At 48.9% G+C, this 19,994-nt stretch overlaps 1 protein-coding gene across 1 annotated transcript; it reads left to right on the forward strand.

Moving 5' to 3' along the window:
* Window positions 1-1,702: 1,702 nt before the first annotated feature.
* STIP1 (stress induced phosphoprotein 1) lies at window positions 1,703-18,947 on the forward strand. The gene is made up of 14 exons (XM_044448722.1): window positions 1,703-1,854; window positions 5,285-5,494; window positions 5,796-5,937; window positions 8,546-8,687; window positions 9,578-9,746; window positions 10,343-10,469; window positions 11,009-11,111; window positions 12,611-12,731; window positions 13,208-13,304; window positions 14,449-14,573; window positions 16,365-16,401; window positions 16,710-16,813; window positions 17,877-18,049; window positions 18,440-18,947. Exons 1-14 carry the CDS (start codon window positions 1,846-1,848, stop codon window positions 18,510-18,512), a joined length of 1,632 nt encoding a protein of 543 aa, XP_044304657.1. The 5' UTR covers window positions 1,703-1,845; the 3' UTR covers window positions 18,513-18,947.
* Window positions 18,948-19,994: the final 1,047 nt, after the last annotated feature.

Consider the following 19,994-nt stretch of genomic DNA (forward strand, 5'->3'; position numbering starts at 1 on the left):
GTCACCTTCAGCCCCAACAAGCATGGCCAATAGACATGGATAATGAAGTCATAGGGAGAGGCCCCAATCACCAGATTGTTTGGTTTATTTAAAGAATGGCTTCATTTGCTCTTCAGCCAAATGAAGATCCCAGAACAGCTTTCATATAATCAGTTAACCAGATGCTTACAATCTAAAAGGGCACAGCATATAAGGAAAAAGCTATGGAGAGGGAAGAGGAAAAACAATAATTATTTTCGGTAGGCCTGGTGAGACAGTCTACTCTCCCTCAGCTCAGCTTGCTGGAAGTGTCACTGGTAACAGCTGAAGGAGAAGGAATTCTCACAAGGGAAGTCTTTCAATGGGGTAGTGAAATGGAAACACTACTTTAAGGAACCATTCCTTAGTCATCAATGCTAATTTTTATTCTCATGAAGGCAATCAGGGACAGTTGGCAAATCTGCCTACAAGCCTGAGGCTTTGACTAGCAGTGCCATATAATGATTTATTATTAATAATTTGAAGCATTGGTTTCCACCTCCTCAGTTTACAGATCAAGAGCACCCAGGTTCAGTGATTGAGTTCCTCAATGCCTTTAGAAGAGCATTCATCTCTCACCCGAATGGACCTGTTACCCCTTTGTTTGGCAGGGCTAATTTTAGTCAGGCTGCCAGGGCACCAGAGACCAAGTCAGAAGCCAAGCTTCTAATTATAGTGGCGATATTAATCTTGCATGTTTCCCTCTATAGCACAGAGCAGCAGCACAGTGGTTTAAACAGATTGTGGTCTGTGTCCCTCAAGACATGCCATACTATGAAATTCTAAAATAAAGTGTACAAAAAGGAACAGCTACAGAAAACTTGTTCTCCCTGTTCCCTTCCCTAACCCTAACCCGCCCCCCAGGTTAAACAGGTCCAGATGCGTTTCCTTGTTACTGCACCCCACAAACTGACCACAGATTCCGATGCCTCGAGCTTGCAGTTTTAAATGAAAATAGTCCGACTGGATTATGCTAGCTCCCCTTTATAACATACACAACTATCATTAAAAATTCTGATTCAAAATAAAAGGCGAAAACTTAACAAAATATAGTTACATTTAAAATGAAATGGGCGAAACGGTGAGGGAAAAGGAGACAGAAAGGTGTAGCATTATATCATACCTAAAAGAAAAATCAGAGGGAGCAAAGGGTAACTTCCGGTCTCCCCCCTTTGTAAAAGGCATGGCGGTGACATCACTCTTTTTCTCCTCCCCCATTCAAGGACGCTCCACGAGGAAAAATTCGGAAACCAATGAAAAAGAGGAAAAAATCCTCCAGCCAATAGGCGCAGGGTCTGATGACGTCAGCAGCCTGAGCTGCCCAATAAAAGCGCGGTGTAATTTGCTGAATGAAACCTGAAGGCGGGCCTTTTAATGAGAAAGGACGTCGGTTCCCAATGAGGCTTCCCATTGCAGTTCTTCAAGCCCCGCCTCCTTTAAGTCTGTCAAGTGCGATGGACCAATGTCATGAGTTCTTCGTCGCGCGCAGGGGGGTTGTATTTGAGGCGGAGCCGGCGAAGGGAAAGGAACGACATTCTCGCCAATGTGGTGGTAGAAGGGGCGGGGCTTCAGAGCCTGACTGAGAGTTGTGAGGAGGAGGAGAAACGCTTTTTTAAAATTTTAGCCTATCAACGCGTCAGAGAGGAGAAGTGGGCGCGGCCCCGCGAGAGGCGGGAGCCTATCAGGGGCCAGGGGCGGGCTAGGAGCGTTCTAGCAGGTTCCAGAAGGCAAAAGGAAAGGCGGGCGCAGGAAGGAGAGGGAGGGAGAGCGAGGAAAAGTCTCAAATAGAGGCGGCGGCAGCTGTGGTGCGGAGATCTGGCCGGCGTCATGGAGAAGGTAGGCAACCTCGATGGGGGGCCGGGCTGGGCCTCGCGCAGGGGCTCACGGGAAGGTGGAGGTCAATCGAGCAGGGTGGTCTTGAGGGGGAGAATGTGTGGTGCGTGGTGCAAGGGATCCTGGGAAGGGGGTCTGGAGGGAGAACCGCATCTATTGGCAGGAATGGCTCGCTGGGGGGTGGTCTTTAAAAATAGCATGGCTGAAAGGGCAAAGGATTATGGGAAGTTGTGTTTCAGGGTCTGGATTGGGGGGTCTCGGAGGAATGTGTGGAGGAAGGCGTACATATCCCGGGCGTCATGTCTGGACGGGTTCTTGAGGACTACGGGAAATGGGAAACGGCGGGGCGTTGGAGGACAACGTGTGGGTGGGTGGATGGGTGCGAGATCCTGTTTGTGTGAGGGCTTATGAGAAGTTGTGCGTGAGGTTCAGAATTGGAGAGAGTGCGTGAGGCAACTGTGGAGGAAGGGGCATAACTATGCAAGGGGTCACGGGGATTTGGGGGGAGGAAGTTGTATGGATATAAGGCTGTATCTGAGCAAAGCATTATGGGAAATTGAGGTCTGATGGGGAGGGTGGCAGGTCCTTGCGTGAACTGATGGACATAAGGTCACAATTTTCTGTGATTTCTCAGAGAGGCTTGGCAGTTAGAAATGAAAGGGAAATAATATCTGAAGTATTATGGGATGTTGTGTGTGGGCTTCTTGAATGGGGAGAATTTTGGGCAGCTTGAAGGCAAAAGATGCATCACCAGGACATCATGGGAAGGTCTGGAGGAGGCCTTGGAGGAGGCTTGGATGGATATATGATTCGATCTGCTTTATGGGAAGATCTATGTGGAAGGATCTGGAATGGAGAGAGGGTTTCAGGATATGGAGAGAAGGGCATGTAGAAAGGGTTAGGGAAGTGCAGAGGACTGTGTGATGGTCTGAAACAGGTATTGATTTGAGAGCCTTCAAGGCAGAAAGTGTGGGGATATTTATCCAGGTTATTACAGAAATGTGGTGCTTCAGCTATACAGTATCATGTCGATATTCCACCTTTCCCGCATGATGGAACTTCACGTGGCTGCATGCAGTTTCCAGGTGGTCTCCCCTCCAGCCCTAGACCTGCTGAGCTTCAGCACGGTGGATGCCTGATGTGCCTTCTGACCACACTCTAGGCCATGCAGTAGGTCAGCCTTCCCCAACCAGGTTTCCCCTTGGTGTTTTTGACTACAACCTCTATCACCCCCAGCCAGCATGGAGGAGTTGATGGTGTTTGCAGTGGTGGCTGACAAGGGGTGGGACTGTATAAAGTGGGAGTGGTTGGGGTGAGGCTGAAAAGGGCATAGCAATTCCCAATCTCTAGATGTTTTGGAGGAGAAATCCCAGTGTTGCTGACCATGCCAGCTGGAGCCGAAAGGATGCCTGAATGGCTTTTTCTCTTAGAAACAACAGTATGCTGAGATTTTGTTGAGTAGGAGAACATGCGGGTGAGGTTTTCTGTAATATTGCACAAATGCCAATGCTCAACCTCATCCTGGAAGCTGAGTCTTGCACGTTTATGAGGGCTTGGCTGGGTTTATGACTCCTGCCCTCGAAATTGGGGTAGGAAATTATCTATGGGGGAGTGTTGGTTGCACATAGTGATGGTCAAACTAGAGGGAAGCGTAAGAAACAGCTGGAAATGGGAGGAAGGACTGTAAGTAGTGCTTAGCACATCTAAGGACTGAAAATGGTTCTATGCTCCCTCCTTAATTATGTACTTTATTCCTGAGCCCTATCCAATCACTCCTCACTAATGATAAGAGCATCCCCATTCTAATTGCATCTGTTCTGTGTGTGAAAAAATGCGTGAGGCAACACTTAACAAAAGGTGCCAAAGCTCTAGGAAGATTTTTCCCCATCTTTCAAGTGAAAAACGGCCTGGAGGGCAAGCAGATGAGAGTGAAAGTACCAGTGTTACACCATGGCAACCTGGCAATAATCCTTCTACGTCATTTCACAGAACCATGGCTTCATCTTTCGTTCTTTCATGTTAAGGATATTATGCTTCTCTGAAAGAAGGCCACTGCTCTGCAGAGTTTTGGCCTTCATAGGCTTGTGTGTGTGAAATCTTGCTTTGTGCAGTGGTCTCTCCTTTAATATAGGGTCTTTACATGGATAGCCATGCACATTTGTTCCAAATCAGTGCGGCTCAAAGGTGGAGGCGATTCTCCTTTTGCAAACACAGGCATCACACCCCCAGCTTGCTTGTCGTTCTCTCCCGAGCGGCCTTGGGCACAACATGGGTACTGTTCTGTTTGTACCACTGTATTATAAGCTGCAAATGGATGCAGGCTGCGTTGGCCTTGGTGCCACTTCCTTTGAAGCTCCTTAATGGAAGACGCTACCTGTGGAAGCAGTGAGTCATATCTGGGAGAGCTTTCACTGCATTTCCTCCTAGAGGGAAGTATCTTAACCGTAGTCATGGACAGCTTTGGCCCTTGGAGGTCCCCCGAATGTTCAACTCTGTGAGAAAGCACTCCTGCCACTTGCCATTCATTAAAAGGAGGAATATTTTAAGCTGCTGAGAGAGAATGTATGTACTGTGATACGGCATACAAAACCACCAAAGTGCAACCTATACATTGCGTATAGAAGTATGCATCAGAATGCAGTCCTGTGTTGTGGAGGACCCTGCAGCTGCATGCAGCTAGCTTGAGCCTGTGCAAGGCTCGGCTGGTGAAGCAAAACATAATTCCAGTGTCTTTGCACCCAGATTGCTGTTTGGAGATTGGAGTGAATCCTGAGAACACAGCAGTTGGTGTTTAAGGGAAGGATGGCCGTTCAGATGCTGAGGATAGGAAGCGCTCCCCTGTGCACTGCACAAGTGCCACTGCAGTATATTAACCCATTTCAACATTGTGGGGACTGGTGTAATCTGGCAACTCAGAGGCAGAGCTGTGAAGTAGGAGGGCCCTGGGTTTAACTTCGTCTCTGCCCTGAACTGTCCTGGTATCTTAGCCTCAGTGTCTTCATCTGCAGTATGGGGATGATAATACTTTCACCAAAGTAATTTTCAGAACTGCGTCTAGATAATGCGTGTGCGGGGCCTTCAAGTATTCAGTATGCCTCACAAGTGTTTGGGTATCATCACCATGATACGGTTTCTCTGATTCCCTGCCAAGAAAGCGACCAAGCATGTTTATGATAAGCCTATGAAGGCCATAGAAAAGCTCTGCAAGAAGTTCTGTGCCAAGGCTATTCCTTCGTCTCACTGCAAACACTCTCGGCTTATAGCATAATGCCTCTAAGATGATGAGAACATGAGGGAATATGACAGAGAGTAAGTCACCCAAGGTACTCCGCATGCAGTAAGTAGTTCAGTGTGTAAATAGGTTATGTTGCTGTGTTACTAACACATGGAGTGCTTCATAAGCCTTTGACTCCTGTCATCGTTATTTTATCAGGTAAATGAATTGAAGGAGAAGGGTAACAAGGCCCTGAGCTCTGGCAACACAGCTGAAGCAATCAAGCACTACTCGGAGGCCATCAAATTGGATTCTGCCAACCACGTGCTTTACAGCAATAGGTCTGCTGCTTATGCCAAGAAGGGCGAATATCACAAGGCCCTGGAAGATGCCTGCAAGACCGTTGAGCTGAAGCCCGAGTGGGGCAAGGTGAGGTGGCCTGGCTGTTGAGCAGGGCTTCTGTCCCCGAAGCCTGAATGGGTTTAGAGGTGGGGTGCTTTTTTGTTGGTAAGATGCATCACTCCGGCCTGTGCTATGTTGTCCCTGTGCCATCCTGCTCGCTCGAGTGCCGCCTTTGACACCTGCCCCAAATTAGTCCCCAACCCTTGCAGTTTGTGTCCTAAATGAACTAAGGGGCTCGGGGTGGCACTCGCCAGCTTCCCTGGTGAAGGAGGTGGATCCTTAGCCTTTCTGGCTTTTCCTCCAGTTTTTCTCCTCCTGTTTTTTGCAGGGCTATTCCCGGAAGGCTGCTGCCTTGGAGTTCCTGAACCGCTTTGAGGAGGCTAAAAAGACATACGCGGAAGGGTTGAAACATGAACCGGGCAATGCTCAGCTGAAGGAAGGGTTGCAAAACATGGAGTCCCGGCTGGCAGGTGAGGGGAACTGTGGCTCCATACTTTTCTCTCAGGGCTGGTCTGCACCTTTGCTAGTTCCCTGTTTAACTTGAAGCAGAAGTCTGAGAAATTATTCTTGACAGGAATCCAAGAAGTCATTCTCTGCATATAGCCGGAGTAATGACACATGGATTGTTTCTTGCAGCTGCAGATATAATCATGTTCTGTGTTGGCAGGAGAAACCTAAGTCTGGCCAGGGGCTGCAAGGCAGATTGCAGGAGTTGGATTGGGGAGAAGCAGTTTACGGGAACAGTGGTGATCCTAACAGCCAGGAAATTAGGGAGCAGGAAATACTCTAGCAAAAGTCTTGAACATCTCATTATAATCCACTGATGATGGATGCAGCTTGATGCATGTCTAGACACCGAAAGGTCCTACAGCTCCCAGCATCTTCCAGCCATGCTTCTCAACACCAGTTCCCAGGAAGCAGAAGCAGGAGAGAATATTTGCCCCTCAAGTCCTGCCAGCAGACTTCCAGAAGCTCTCTGTTGCCACTGTAGGAAATAAGATGCTGCCCAAGAGAGTTCTCCTGGTCTGATTCAGGAGGCTTCTTCACACTCTTACCTCTTGGGGACCGGTTAGTCCAGTGTGTCGACCTTATTAAAATTCTGACAAAGAGGGTTGATGTAAGCCTCCTTCCTCTAATGCAAGTCCTCACTGATTGTCCAAAGGAAAAAGAGCCCCAGCCTATCTCAGGGGGCTGCAGTATGCATATCTAAGCAAAAAAAGGCCCATGCTGGCTGGAGGATGCTGCGAGTTGTAGTACTTTTTTTTCTCTCCTCTAAGCATACATAGGATTGTACCCTGGATAAAATTCACAGAGCAGTCCTGTTCATTGGCAGTGTGATGGGGTGGTTAGAGTGTTGATCTGGGGATCAGGGAGTTCTGGGTCTGGACTTGGTCATGACACTCACAAGGTGGGAGGGCAGAATTCCTCATTTTTATTTAATTTTTATTTATTGCAATATTTATATACCATCCCATTCTCATAGTCTCTGGGTGGCTTGTAAATCTTTCATCTTTCCATTCAGTTTTCTGTGGGTTTACAGCTGCCCCCAACCTGTCCCTTGGGTATGGTTTGGCCCTCAGCCCCAGGTTTATGTCGCTGGAGTTTTTCTGCAGATGTTCAACAAGGGAATTTGGTGATTGTGCACCTTTTTTTCCCTGCTGGCAGAGCAACGCTTCTATTGCATACTTTTCATTGACTTTAAAAAGTGCCGCAATTAATCACGGAGCAGACAAATCTTTTCAATGCAAGTTCATTTTAAAGAAACACAGGTGCTAAGGTTTATCTTGTAGCAGTTACTGTTTTCAGAGAAACACTGCTCAACACTGTGCTTAACAACAAACAAACAAAATTCTGCTTGCTTCACAGTATTACTTTATGGGGCTGGGCTGGGGCTGGGCCCAGGAGCTCCCAGCTTCTACAGAGAGGTCTGCCTGGCGCCGTCGTTATTTGTTTTTCGGCGCCAGGCTAAGACCTTTTATTTAAAACTTATTTTAATTGTTAAATTATTGAATTCATTAGGATTTTAAAATTTTTAGCCGAGAATGCACTGGGGGTTTTTTAATTTTTTTTAATTGTTATATTATTATTTATATATGTTTTTATGTATTCTTTGTGAGCCGCCCCGAGGCTTTGTTGCGATGGGGGTGACATAGAAATGTTTTAAATGAATAAATAAATACTCCTCACACGGACATGAAGTTCATTGGGTGCCTTTGGGCCAGTTCCAGATTCTCAGCCCAACCTACCTCAGAGGGTGGCTTTTGTGAGGACGAACCCTTGGGTTCCTTGCCAGAGAAAGCAAACAAGCTATTACATAACAGTATTCAAATTCTTTGTTTGGAAAGAAGCAAGAGGCGTGTGTGGTGCTGTCAGTCAAATGTGAAGCAAGCCCCATGGAGTTCAGTTGGCCTTACTCTCTGGCAAGTTGTTTAGTGGCCTTCCGCTTGTCAGAAGAAACGGGGTCACATTTTCAACAGGACCCTTCAGGGGCTCCAAGCCGTGAGGCCTCCACCTGCTTGACCCGAGAAACGGGGGGAATGCCGACACCTCCATGGGCACAGATTCTTTAAGGCGTTCAGAGCTGGAGGTGAGAATCCCTGAAATTAGCAAGCCTCTGGGATTGTTGTACATTGAGAGGATCAAGGGGGTAACGAAGCCTCCCTTATGAAGCACCAAATGGATGCATTGACAAGGCCTTTTCTAGGGCAGTGATTCTTTTCAGCAGTGCCTGGTGGAGATGACCTCAGGCACCTCGTGCTGAAAGAAAGGGAGATCCTGCAGATAATCAGGTCTCGGCCCTCCTTGGTAGTCTGAGTCGGAATGCAAGGCTGGGCCTTCCCAGTTGTTTTGGCTCCAGAGTTCCTGTCATTTGCCAGAGTCCGTATTTCCACCTGGGGTGCCCTGCAAGCCAAGCAGGCAGGTAAGAGCATGAACCTCATGCCTTGCATGAGGTAATCCTTCCGCATTTTCCCAGAGTTTTCCACTGTGGGTGACACAGAAGAGCCTTTCAGCCGAAGTTCAGCTGTGCCTCCTTGAAAATAATCACCCCTTTCTTCCATCGTCCCGTACCCACCCCAGAAAGGAATCTCATGAACCCTTTCAACATGCCTAACTTCTACCAGAAGCTGGAGAATGACCCCCGCACGAGGGCCTTGCTGAACGACCCGAGCTACAGGGAGTTGATCGAGCAGCTCCGCAACAAGCCTTCAGACCTGGGGACGTAAGTGTCAGGGTGCCAATTCACATGACGGAATCATCATGCGGTGATTTCCCCGAAGGGGCTACAGCCCTTTGTGCCAGGGGATGGCTCAACCTCCACATCGTCAGGCACAGGAAGTGCCATAAAAAATAACAAGGTGTCTGTTTGAAGTGTGTTGAGGTATAAAAGAGAATCAAGTGAAGAAGGGAAGTATCCAAACAGGATAGGGAACGCAGGTGTAGGCGGCATCCTGTTTGGACAAGGCTAGCTGTGTGGAATGAGGAACAATTTGTGTGGCTGAACCCAATGGTAAATCCCAGTCCAGGGACTGAAGTTAAAGTGCATAAAGATCATACACTCAGTAGATGGGCATGAACACAAGTCTCATTGGTTTTATTGAAGGTTTCATTGTCTTACATCAAGGACAAGGGTACCTTCAAAGTCTTTCTAGTAAATCTTCACGAGACAATATAGTCAATAATCTCGTCCTAGATTCTGCGAAGCCATCAGTAAATTAGGAGATTTGTGTGTGAGTCGGGGAGGGGGGAGGCTTTCCTGCCACACAGCTAGCTGAAATCCCAGAGCAACCAAGGAAAAAATGGAATTGGTAACTCTGCAAGTTGGGTTCCATCTGTGAAGTTCAGAAGTTTCCTCAGCAGAAAGAACCAAGAGGCCTGAAGGATATTTTAAACAAACAGATGTGTTACAGTCAGAGGTTTAGGGGCTAACTCCAAGGGACTTTAAGATCCCATAATAAATCTGTTAGCCTTATGATATTGCCAGGGAAAGCAACAACCAGGGAGCAGGTTTGGAGCTGGTGGAGTCTGGCAGAGACAGAATCAAAACCTAGGCTTCTGGCACTCCATTCACCAGGCGGTGTGTCTGTGTGTGATCTGTCTGTGCCCCCGCAGGAAACTGAAGGACCCGCGTGTAATGACAACCCTAGGAGTACTGCTTGGTGTTGACTTAGCCAGTGCGGATGATGACGACGAAGCAATGTCCCCGCCCCCTCCTCCTCCTCCCAAGAAGGAGCCCAAGCCAGAGCCTATGGAGGAAGACCTGCCAGAGAATAAGAAGCAGGTACTGTTTCCTGGCCAGGAGACTGGGCTCTTGGCACCACAAGCTCCCGCTGCCATGGTCTGTGTCTGCATTTGTTTATCCCCTTTCTTATTCAGACGGCTTTCCTTTAAACCTTTAAATGGTCATGCCATCTTATGCATTACATATTTTATCCACCCCACCTTCTGCTAACCCGGTATCCAAAGCACACATCAGCTAACACACATCACAATGATAGAAAATACAAAAATGGACTCATCTACAGCTAACCCAGTGCTCAAGCGAATCAGAACTGTTCTGCTCTTAGCACCTAAAAGATGCTTGAGATCTGTCTGGGGAGGATACACCCCAGCTGGCACACCATAATCAAGAATGCCAAGTCTCTAGTAGCTAACTAGACTGACCTTTGGCGATGGGGCAGGGCCTCACTTGCCTGTCTCAAATTGGACCTCAGATGCCGAGGTGATCCTTCAGATGCCCCAGTGCTAAAACAGCAAAGCCCAGAGTCCCTAAGGACCAGAGAAGCAACTTTGTAAGAGAGCCTATAATTCTGGGAGACCATGCCTTGCTGTCCTGGAGTGACCACCATTCATAAATACGTGTCTGTTCCCTTTCAGGCCATTAAGGAGAAAGAGCTGGGGAACGAGGCTTACAAGAAGAAAGACTTTGAGGCAGCTCTGAAGCATTATGACAAAGCCAAAGAGTTGGACCCCACCAATATGACTTACATCACAAATCAAGCAGGTGAGGGTCAGGGCTGCTTCCCAGTCCAGGCAGCCTTGATGTTTACTCCTAGCAGTCTGCAGCAGGTGTGAAAGGGGGCTAATTGTGCTGGAAATGTCTTTATTTACTTAAAACATTTCTAGGTTGCCCATTAATGAAAAGATTGTCTGGGTAGTATACAAACAAAAAATATGAAACTACGAAGCATAAAAACAGCATGTACATAACATCTTAAGTTTAAAAGGCATTAGAAAACAACAGTGCAAAAACAAATTTATAAGCCCCACCGTTGAAAAGGACTCCAGCTCACACCAAAAAGGCCGCCGCAGAGATGCTGGGTCAGCTTCTCTGAGAAAGGCGTTCCACAACCAGGGTGCCATTGCCGAAAAGTGCCCCCCTCATGCAGTCACGTGACTTGTCCTCTTTGAGGGGGGCACCTGGAAAAGTGCCTTGAAGGATCCTGGGGGCGTTGGGAAGGTATGTGGGAGACGATCCCCTAGAAAGATGCAGCCGGTCCATACAAACAGGCATTCACTTCTGTGATGTTTCTTCAACTCCAGCGGTGTATTTTGAGAGAGGAGATTACAGCAAGTGCCGAGAGCTGTGCGAGCAGGCCATCGAGGTAGGGCGTGAGAACCGGGAGGATTACCGGCAGATTGCCAAGTAAGTCGCCAGCACGACCATAGCGGTCGGCCTCTCTTGAAGCAGGGAATCTGCCCCGAGCCCACTGGTGTGGCACTGGGGGATGGTGGACAAGCCCAGCTTTCTCACCGGCTTTTCTTTGAGAATTGATTTTGGGGGCCTTTTGCATACAGACTGTTTTTGCTGCTTTTGAGCAATGGTCTCACCTGTAGAGACCACCGTAGACTTTCAATTCCTCTCTCTGAGAATGGCCAACTTTGGTTTTCCCCAGTGTGTCATCCCCTCCAGATATTTCAGAGTACAACTCCCAGTCTTCTTAGCCATAGGCTTAGAGCTTCGGGGAATTAAAACCAAACGGCAGCCACATTGAGGGCAGCTGGTCTGCTCTAATGGGGAACCATTCTCTAAGTCCTTAAAAAGAAAAGGGTCTTTCCCAGGGACGGCAGACGGTTCCTCCTGAACTGGAGAATCCATGGTTTGGCCTGGAAGATTGTGCGTGCAAATTTTGCACTCTGCGCACAATCAATAGACGTGTTTTCTTCATAGTTTTAGAATTAATTGGTTAGGCTTCTCTTTAACACTTTGAAGTAGCAAGCTTTGAAAGAAGAATTCTCTGTGCATGAGGGGAATGGCAAGAGATGAACGCTTGAGAATACAGCACACTCTGGGCTTCGGTAACTTTGCTTGTTCGCTTCTTCAGCCAAGAGAGACAGCACAGGCCATTTGGATCAAGCAGAAGGCCTATCTCACCTAGCATTCTGTTTCTCACCGTGCCCAACCCAGTGCTTCTGAAGTCCAGAAGAAGGTTGTGAGGGCAACGCTCCCACTGTCGGCCCATCAACTGGTATTCAGAGGCCTGGCACCTCTGAAATTGGGACTAACCTATAGCCATTCTAACTAGAAGGCACTAATAGTCACTGAATTTTTCTACCTCATGTTAATGCTGTCTACATTTCTGCCTAATGCCACATATTTAATTCCAAGCTGTAACTATGTCCCATATGAATAAGTAATTTATTATTTAGACTTTTATCCTGCCCCATTAGCCATAAGGCTCCTGGGTGCGTTACAATTTTAAAAAATAAAATAATTGGGCAAAGTAATTCCTTTTGTCCATTGATGGCTTCATCAGATTCCAGCATGATGGCAGAGGACCTATGTACTTTCTCTACTCCATGAATAGATCTATAGACTTCTGCCATTTCCCCCCCCCCGGCTCCTCCCCCCCGCCCCACGAAGCCCCAAGCATTGCAGGCCTCCCTCTTTGGTACACTTTTCCCAGCGTTGTGCCATCCTTTCTGAGATGCATAAAGGAGAGCTGTGCACAACGTTCCACACCGGGCTGTGCCGTGGATTTGCATCCCAGCACAGACGTCCTGTATTCATTCAAAATACCAAGCGTGGAATGTGCCTTTCCCACAGCTGCCCCAAAAAAACGTCAGGCGAGTTGTGGGTCAGGATTCTTCTCCTGCCAGGTGCTTACCAGCAACTCGATTCTAAGCTTGTGTTCTTGCATCTAGAGCCTATGCACGGATTGGCAACTCTTTCTTCAAGGAGGAGAAGTACAAGGAAGCCATTCAGTTTTACAACAAGTCTTTGGCTGAGCACCGGACTCCAGACGTGCTGAAGAAGTGCCAGCAGGCGAGTGTTCCCTTCCGAGGTCCTTGATGCAGCACTGAAAGCAGATCCCTCTCCCGTCCAGATGCTGCCGCCAACGCTGGCTTTCCCACCCTTACACCTGAGCCTTGCTTCCACTGGAGGTGCCAGGAATCACACCTGAGAACTTGCACACAAGGCCCAGCAGACAACCTGCCCAACAAAGATGCATGGGCATCCTGCGGCTGCTGCAGAAATCCCCCCCCCCAAAAAGAGCTACCTGTGTCCTCAACTTCCATAAGGAATGGCAAGTTTGGAAGATGATGTCTTAATGATAAATCTTTTCCCAAACACATGCTGCTAATAGCTTAATCTTAGGGTGAAGGGCAGAGCCAGAACTCCTCTCCCCTGTTTTCCGGTTTACCTGGAGGGAGACAGGTGGACACTCCAGTAACTAGTGACTTCCTTGCCCGTCTCCCGGGGATTCCGAAAACTGACAATGTTCCCTTGCACTTTTTCAGGCTGAGAAAATCCTGAAAGAACAGGAAAGACTAGCCTACATCAATCCTGAGCTGGCTCTGGAAGAGAAGAACAAAGGCAACGAGTGTTTCCAGAAAGGTGAGGATGGGTGTGCGTGTAAGGCTGCGTGAGCAGACAGGTACCATCCCAGAGGGCAGGGGCTTCCCTGTGCACTGCAGAGGGCTACTTTGGAAGCGGCAGCACCACACGCGTGCATTTCCCCTGTTGGTGCAGAAAGAGCCCTCGCAACACCTAGAGGCCCCTCAGCCACCCACAGCAAAACGTCGAGCGGAAATGCTGCGGCTGACCGGCACATTCGCTCATCTAGCGAACATGACGGACTCGTTGCTTTGACCCAAGCCTCATTCAAAACTTGGCCATAATGTATGTGGGTGAGCCTTCCCAAGCCAGTGTTTTCCAGGCCCCTCCTCAGTCCAGACTGCAGGAGGGGACAGATAGCGCTGGCTTGCCTTGCGGTGTTAGTCACCTAAGGGACATCCAGCTGCATCCAGGCCCACCTCACCCTGCACTTTCCCCGCAGTAACCACCCAATAAAGCCCCCATGCAAGCTGAGAAGGAAACATCCCCCTCCCATTGTTCTTAGCAACTGGCATGCAGTGATGTGCCTTTGAGCCCTCACCTCTGAGCTCTAGCCAGGTATCCTGCTGGTTGGTGTGTGGAGTTACAGAAAAGACCAGAGAAAGCTGAGTAGACAGTGAACAGCTGAGACCTCAATAGGAAGTTGTTGTTGTTCAGTGGGATAATCCAGCGTGGCTGGTATAGATCAGGAGCTGGGAGTCCAGGGCTGTGTGATGCCGGGAAGCTGCTCTGCAGTCTTGTAGAAGAAGGTGGCCAAAGCAGGCATCGCAGCCCAGATAAACTCCCCTGGCACTCAGAAATATGGCAGGGGGAGAGCCTTGTGGAGTTGGAGGAAGGCCGGACCTGGTTGTGGGTGTATTTGTTGGGATGGAGGGGTGGGGAATTTGGCCCGGCATAAAATAAGTCGATAAGGAGTTTGCATTAGCCGCAGTGTCTCTTAAGTCCTAAAGAGCAATCCTCAAGTACCTTTCCATATGTGCAAAATAACCTTTTACTAAACCGCCTTTATCAGTTCGTCCTGTCTCCAGTGGTGATGCCATCGCATGCCTAAATCTACTCTGCAAAGCAATGAAGATGTTTCAGAGTATTCTAGCTAGAAAGCCTCCAACCAGCGGAATATTTAAACCTGTGCTCTTTCTCACAGGGGACTACCCACAAGCGATGAAGCACTACACAGAAGCCATCAAGCGCAACCCCGAAGATGCCAAACTCTACAGCAACAGGGCTGCCTGCTACACCAAACTACTGGAATTCCAGTTAGCACTGAAGGTGAGACCCCTGATTCCCCGTCTTCCAAACTGTATTCTGGGCAAGAGCTGCCCCCGGAAGCTTGTCAAAGGCTCCTCAGTGGTGGGCACGCTTGCCTGGAAGAGAGCTTTTTCCATCCGCCGTTGCCTGCCTTCTTCCCCAAACGATGCACGGGTGTCAAAGGGCGTGGGGCATGCCTGAGGGCCTGCTCTCTTCCTGCGGGGCCCTGGTGAAGCTGACCTGACTTCCGCAGTTTTCTGTGTGCATTGAGCATGCCTGTAAAAACGTGTCCCTGCAAGGAGCTACAGTTCAGTGGCAGATAAATCCAGTATGGAAAGGGCTTCCTAGGATTAGAGTTAGATTTGCTGGCTTAATGTAAGGAAGCTGGCCGGTCTCTGCTTGAAGACCTCCTGCAAGCAGTTTGTTCTTCCCCTGGTCAAATGGCTCTTCCCAACAAGATGCTTCTCCTAATAAGCAACGAAAGTTATTTCTCCTGTAACCTACGCCCCCTGGAATCGACTCTTGTCTCTCTGAGATGCTGCAAAGAGCAAGGCTTGGCCCTTTTCCCCATGATAGCTCTTCGGGGGTTTAAGAGCTATAAAATAGCTCTATAAAATAAACATCATTTTAGAATGGTTGTTCCAGAGCAGTGTGTTCTCCCCATGCATTTGTGTCTGGTTTGTGATCTCAGGGCAAGCTTTCCTCTGTAGCACATGACTGGCCTATCCTTACTGGAAGTCCTTTTCCTCTACAAAGGCCTGAGTACAGGAAATCCCATCACTCCCTTGCAGCGTTCTGTCACCAGAAAGGGTATGTCAGTTGAGCATTCATTTTAAAAAGATCCCGATGATTTGCTAGCTCGGCGCCTGATCCTGCACAATAAGGACCCAGCTCTGCTTCTGGGTGAAGACATTAATCTGCAGCCTTTCTTGCTTTCAAAAGAAAATTTTGTTTTCACAGGCTGTCCTCCCTGTGGTTTTTAAGAGCATTAAGTTTTTAAGAATTCATGAGACTTGGGTGCTTACAGAGTAATTGAACAGTATAAACACTACGGCCCGGTTCACATCGAACACCCCAAGTTCTTCTAGACCCTTGTACTTAAGCTGGTGGTTGGGGGACCTCCTGACGGCGTTGCTTTCAGATTTAAAAATGAAATTTGCTGCATGTCGAAGTATAGCGTGTCTGGGAAAACAGGCGAAGCGAACCTTCTCCTTGGCATCTAGTTTTCGATGTACATGGTGTTGTTTTTGATAAGGACACTTTCAGCCATGTAGTTCTCCATGCCAGGATGGTAAACTCTTGTGGTGTATGTCCAGAGTTAGGTTTGGCGCAGTTCTAGCTGTCGATGAGAGCTGGGCTTTCATGGCAAAGGCATGAACTGTACTTGGGTCTTCCAATACAACGAGGCTTAGCTGGTGCTTCAAACTTCAGTCTCTTGCCTACCTGTATTTGGTTGTTTGACATGCCATGCCAGGCTTGGATGGCTCGGAATGAACTACTTGGGCTTTGCAACTTGATGGTCCCCTGCAGGGGTCTGATTGGACAGTCAGCTCAGATTCTCTGATGCTGCTGAATTTGCTGTGCTTGCAAGTAATCTCACCCCAAGGCAGGCTTACCTGGGGATTTGGTCTTGTTCCTGGACATGGCAGTCTGAAAGCAGGGGATGGAGACTCCTGGGGGTATAAGCTGGTGGTAAGGCTAGTTTGAGTTGAAAAGCTGGAGAATGAACAGATGGAAGGATCGCAAGCTTTGTGCTTTTCCCTGAAAATGCAGTCTTTAAAAATAAACTTGCTTCTCTTCCTCCTGCTACAGGATTGTGAAGAATGTATCCGTCTAGAGCCCTCATTCAGTAAGTACCTGGATTTGAATAGATTAACTTGAAGGCTTGGGAGGGGGGAAGTAAAAGGGTTTCCTGCAGGTAGAGGATGGGGGTCTGCAGGAAAAGGGAAGGGATTTAGACTCAGCAACAGGTTCTTCCAAAGCCCTTAAGGATTGTTTGGGCCAAAAAGGGTAAAGCCGCCAGCCAGTTAGTTGAAGAGATTCATATGCTCTTAAGCAGGGCACCTGTTGAAGAACAGTAGACAGAAAGCACAGATGTTACAGGATGGGGCGCAATCCACATGTTCAAAGCACTTACTGCTTGCTCTTGGCTTCCAGTCAAGGGTTACACACGCAAGGCCGCAGCTCTGGAAGCCATGAAAGACTATACCAAAGCCATGGATGTCTATCAGAAGGCCCTTGAGCTGGACTCGAGCTGTAAGGTGAGCGCACCAAATCGGCTGTTGCCGCAGCGGAAAAGAGGGACCAGGGATGGGGGGAGGAGGATGGGGAGTTCCCACCAAGCGTGTTGTGTCCCATCCTTCTACAGGTTAAAGCTTTAGCCGAATCATTGATAAAACCCCCTCCTAGAAAAGCGCAGCCCTGGAGGGCGGGCACCAGTCCCCCTTGGGGAAGTTCCTAAATGATTTGCGCATCCTTATGTTGCTGTTTTCCTAACTTCACTGACACGTTCATCATGCTACCCGTGCTGCCCCCTTTGATAGAGAGCAAAAGCATTTGAGGCCTGCTGGGTAAGGCTGCAGGACCGTCGCCCTGCCCCTCTGCCACTTGGTTTTCTGCCCAAATTCGGCAGCATCAAGAAACTCTGGAACGGCATAAAACTCGCCTTGCTTTGAAGTAAAAGCTCAGGATTTTTGCTGCTGCCACAGCAAATTCAGCAGCGGTGGGGTGATGCCCACCCTGTTCTCTTTTTGCATTCTCCATCCCACAGAGGCTCACCGGTTACCTCCAGGAAGCCAGCAAGCAGGGCACCAAAGCAGCTTCCCACACCCTGCTGCTGGTCCTTTTGCAACTGGCATTCCGAGATAAATTGCCTCTGTCCGTGGAGGCTCCATGTGTCATTATCATTTAGTTAGCCGCCGCTGCCAAACCTCTTCCCCCGTGAACGTTTCTGAGCCTCTTCCAACGCCCTCTTTTCCAGTGGCTACCGCTACTTGGGACAGCAGACACCACAGGTTAATCACGCATTGTGCAGAAAAGCGCTTTTGTGTCTGTCTTGACTATATCATTTGCCAGCTTCACTGAATAATAGCTCAACAGAGTTACAGTAATTGAGAGAGAGAGGAAGGAAGTTCCATCCAGTCATCCGTATCAGGTTGAGCTCCTCACATCCTTCATACACACACGTATTCATCCAGCCCATTTGAGACTAGAAATTATTGTAGAGAAATAGAATTTTATGTGCTGCCATTGGACCGAAGACGACGACGAGGAGGGGAAATAATCAGTTCCAAGCACTCCAGCATTGCGCTCCATCTCCTGCAGGAAGCGGCTGAGGGTTACCAGCGCTGCCTCATGTCCCAGTACAATCGCAACGACAACCCCGAGGATGTGAAGCGCCGTGCCATGGCGGACCCCGAAGTGCAGCAGATCATGAGCGACCCGGCCATGAGGCTGATCCTGGAGCAGATGCAAAAGGATCCACAAGCACTAAGCGAGTGAGTGAGGGCAGGGAAGGACCTCTAGGCCTGGGCCGTTCTGGTTGGCGTGAGCACATGGCCGTGTAGGGGAAGCGGGGTGGACGTGAGACTGACAAGGAAGGTTTTTGTTCTGCGGACCGTCTTGCAAAGCTGTCTCGGATTTAAAAGCATCTTCACATCTGTGGTGCTCGTTTTTTGTGACAGCTTTGCCCTTGCTCCACTTCCTTGAATTGTTAATTGTCAGCAGCTTTTGGAGTTCCGCTGGGTGGATTGCTTGCAGGGGAGGTACCGGTACAGGGATCCCATTATGACTCTGTAAAAAGGCCAAACCATGGCTCAGCCTCTTCGTTTGGTGGCTGGGGCGGCCGAAGTCCTGACAAGTCCCTTCTCCCTCCTTCTTTCCTGCAGACACTTGAAGAATCCAGTCATCGCTCAGAAAATTCAGAAGCTGATGGATGTCGGATTGATTGCCATTCGGTGATGATTTTGACTTTGCGCCCTCCCTCCTTCCCCTGTTTAAAAGGGCAGCTGGGACTTCTGAATGCTGGCGACGCAGTGCAAGGGCGCCTACCCCTCTGTCGGAGGCAGAGACTTGTACAGTTGAGCGATGTGTTGGTCTCTTGCACACTTGCCCACACACGTGCTCACACACGTGCTCACACCAGGCTTCCCTGCCAGCGTAGGGGTTGGCTTAGCAATCATCCTGGCCAGCCGCTCTGTCTCTCATCAGTTATTTCCGTTCGTGAGCTGCCCTTGTCTTTTCCCTCTCCCTCTCGCAGTTTTTAATTCTCTTTGCCGTGGCTATGGCGTGAGTCAAGCTCATCACTTGTTCGTTGTTTGGTTTCTCGGTTTCTTTCAGCTGTGAGGCTGCGTTTTTTGTCTGCTGCACACCCAATAAAAGAGCAAAGTTAGATGCCTTGGCTTCCTGGGTCGCCTCCTTCGTTTTGCAATTCTGGTCTGTCTGTCTGACCTGGTATGGCGCCAATGTTATTGCAGTCAATTTAGGCCAATCATTTGGTATTTGAGATTGGGTCTCTGCAAACTAGCAAGGGAGAACTAGGACCCAAGACTAAGCAGGTGTCTTAATTCTGAGATGGGATCTGAGCTAGTTGTGACTGACCAAGAAAGTGATCTTGAGGTTGAAGTGGGCAGCTCGGGGAGAATGTTGCCCTGACGTGTGGCACCGGTCAAAAGGCAAATTCCATCTTGGGCATAAGTAAGAAAGGAAGCTAAAATAAAACTGCCAATGTGTGTTGCATCTAAAAAAGGGATGAAGTACAGAAAAGGGCAATGAAAGTGGCCGAGGGGCTGGAGGAGCTCCCCTCTGAGGAAAGGGGCAACATATGTGGGGTTGCAGAGCTCAGGAAAGGGGGAGGCGAATTTTAAGTGTACAAAGATGTGCCTCCCTCTCTCATCATTCCTCCCCTCATTGTGGCTCTCATCCCCCCCCCCCCCCGTGTCATTATGCTAAAATTCAGGAGCCTATTTGGTGGGAGGCTCAGTACGTCACTGAATTGGAACCTTCTTCCCCAAGATGTAGTGGAAGCCACCAATTTGGATGTTTTGAAGGGGGAGGAGACAAATCCGTGGAGGAGGCAGCTCTCAGTGCAAATGCTATTATGCTTCTGCCAGTAGCAGAGGAATTATGCCCGTCAGTTGCTGGGGAGCATGGGAAAGAGGGTCCTGTGGCATTCTTGTGCTGCCCGTGGGGTCAGGGATAGGGCTGGCCACTGTGTGAACATAATGCTAGACAGGATGGGCCCTTGGGCTGATCCAGCAGGGCTGGTGATGTGTTCCAGAAAGAGACCACTTTCCACTTGCTTGTATCCAGCCAACAGTTTCCATGACGAATTAACATTCAGATTCTGTGCTAAAGAGAGGACTTTTGTGTCCTATATAGCAGCTCATGCCAGAGAACCAGATTGCCTCTGGTTGAGGGGTGGGTTAAGGAGAATATGAAGGG

The sequence above is a fragment of the Varanus komodoensis genome, unplaced genomic scaffold (assembly GCF_004798865.1).
Source record: "Varanus komodoensis strain SLA01 unplaced genomic scaffold, ASM479886v1 scaffold55, whole genome shotgun sequence".
Classification (NCBI taxonomy): Eukaryota; Metazoa; Chordata; class Lepidosauria; order Squamata; family Varanidae; genus Varanus; species Varanus komodoensis.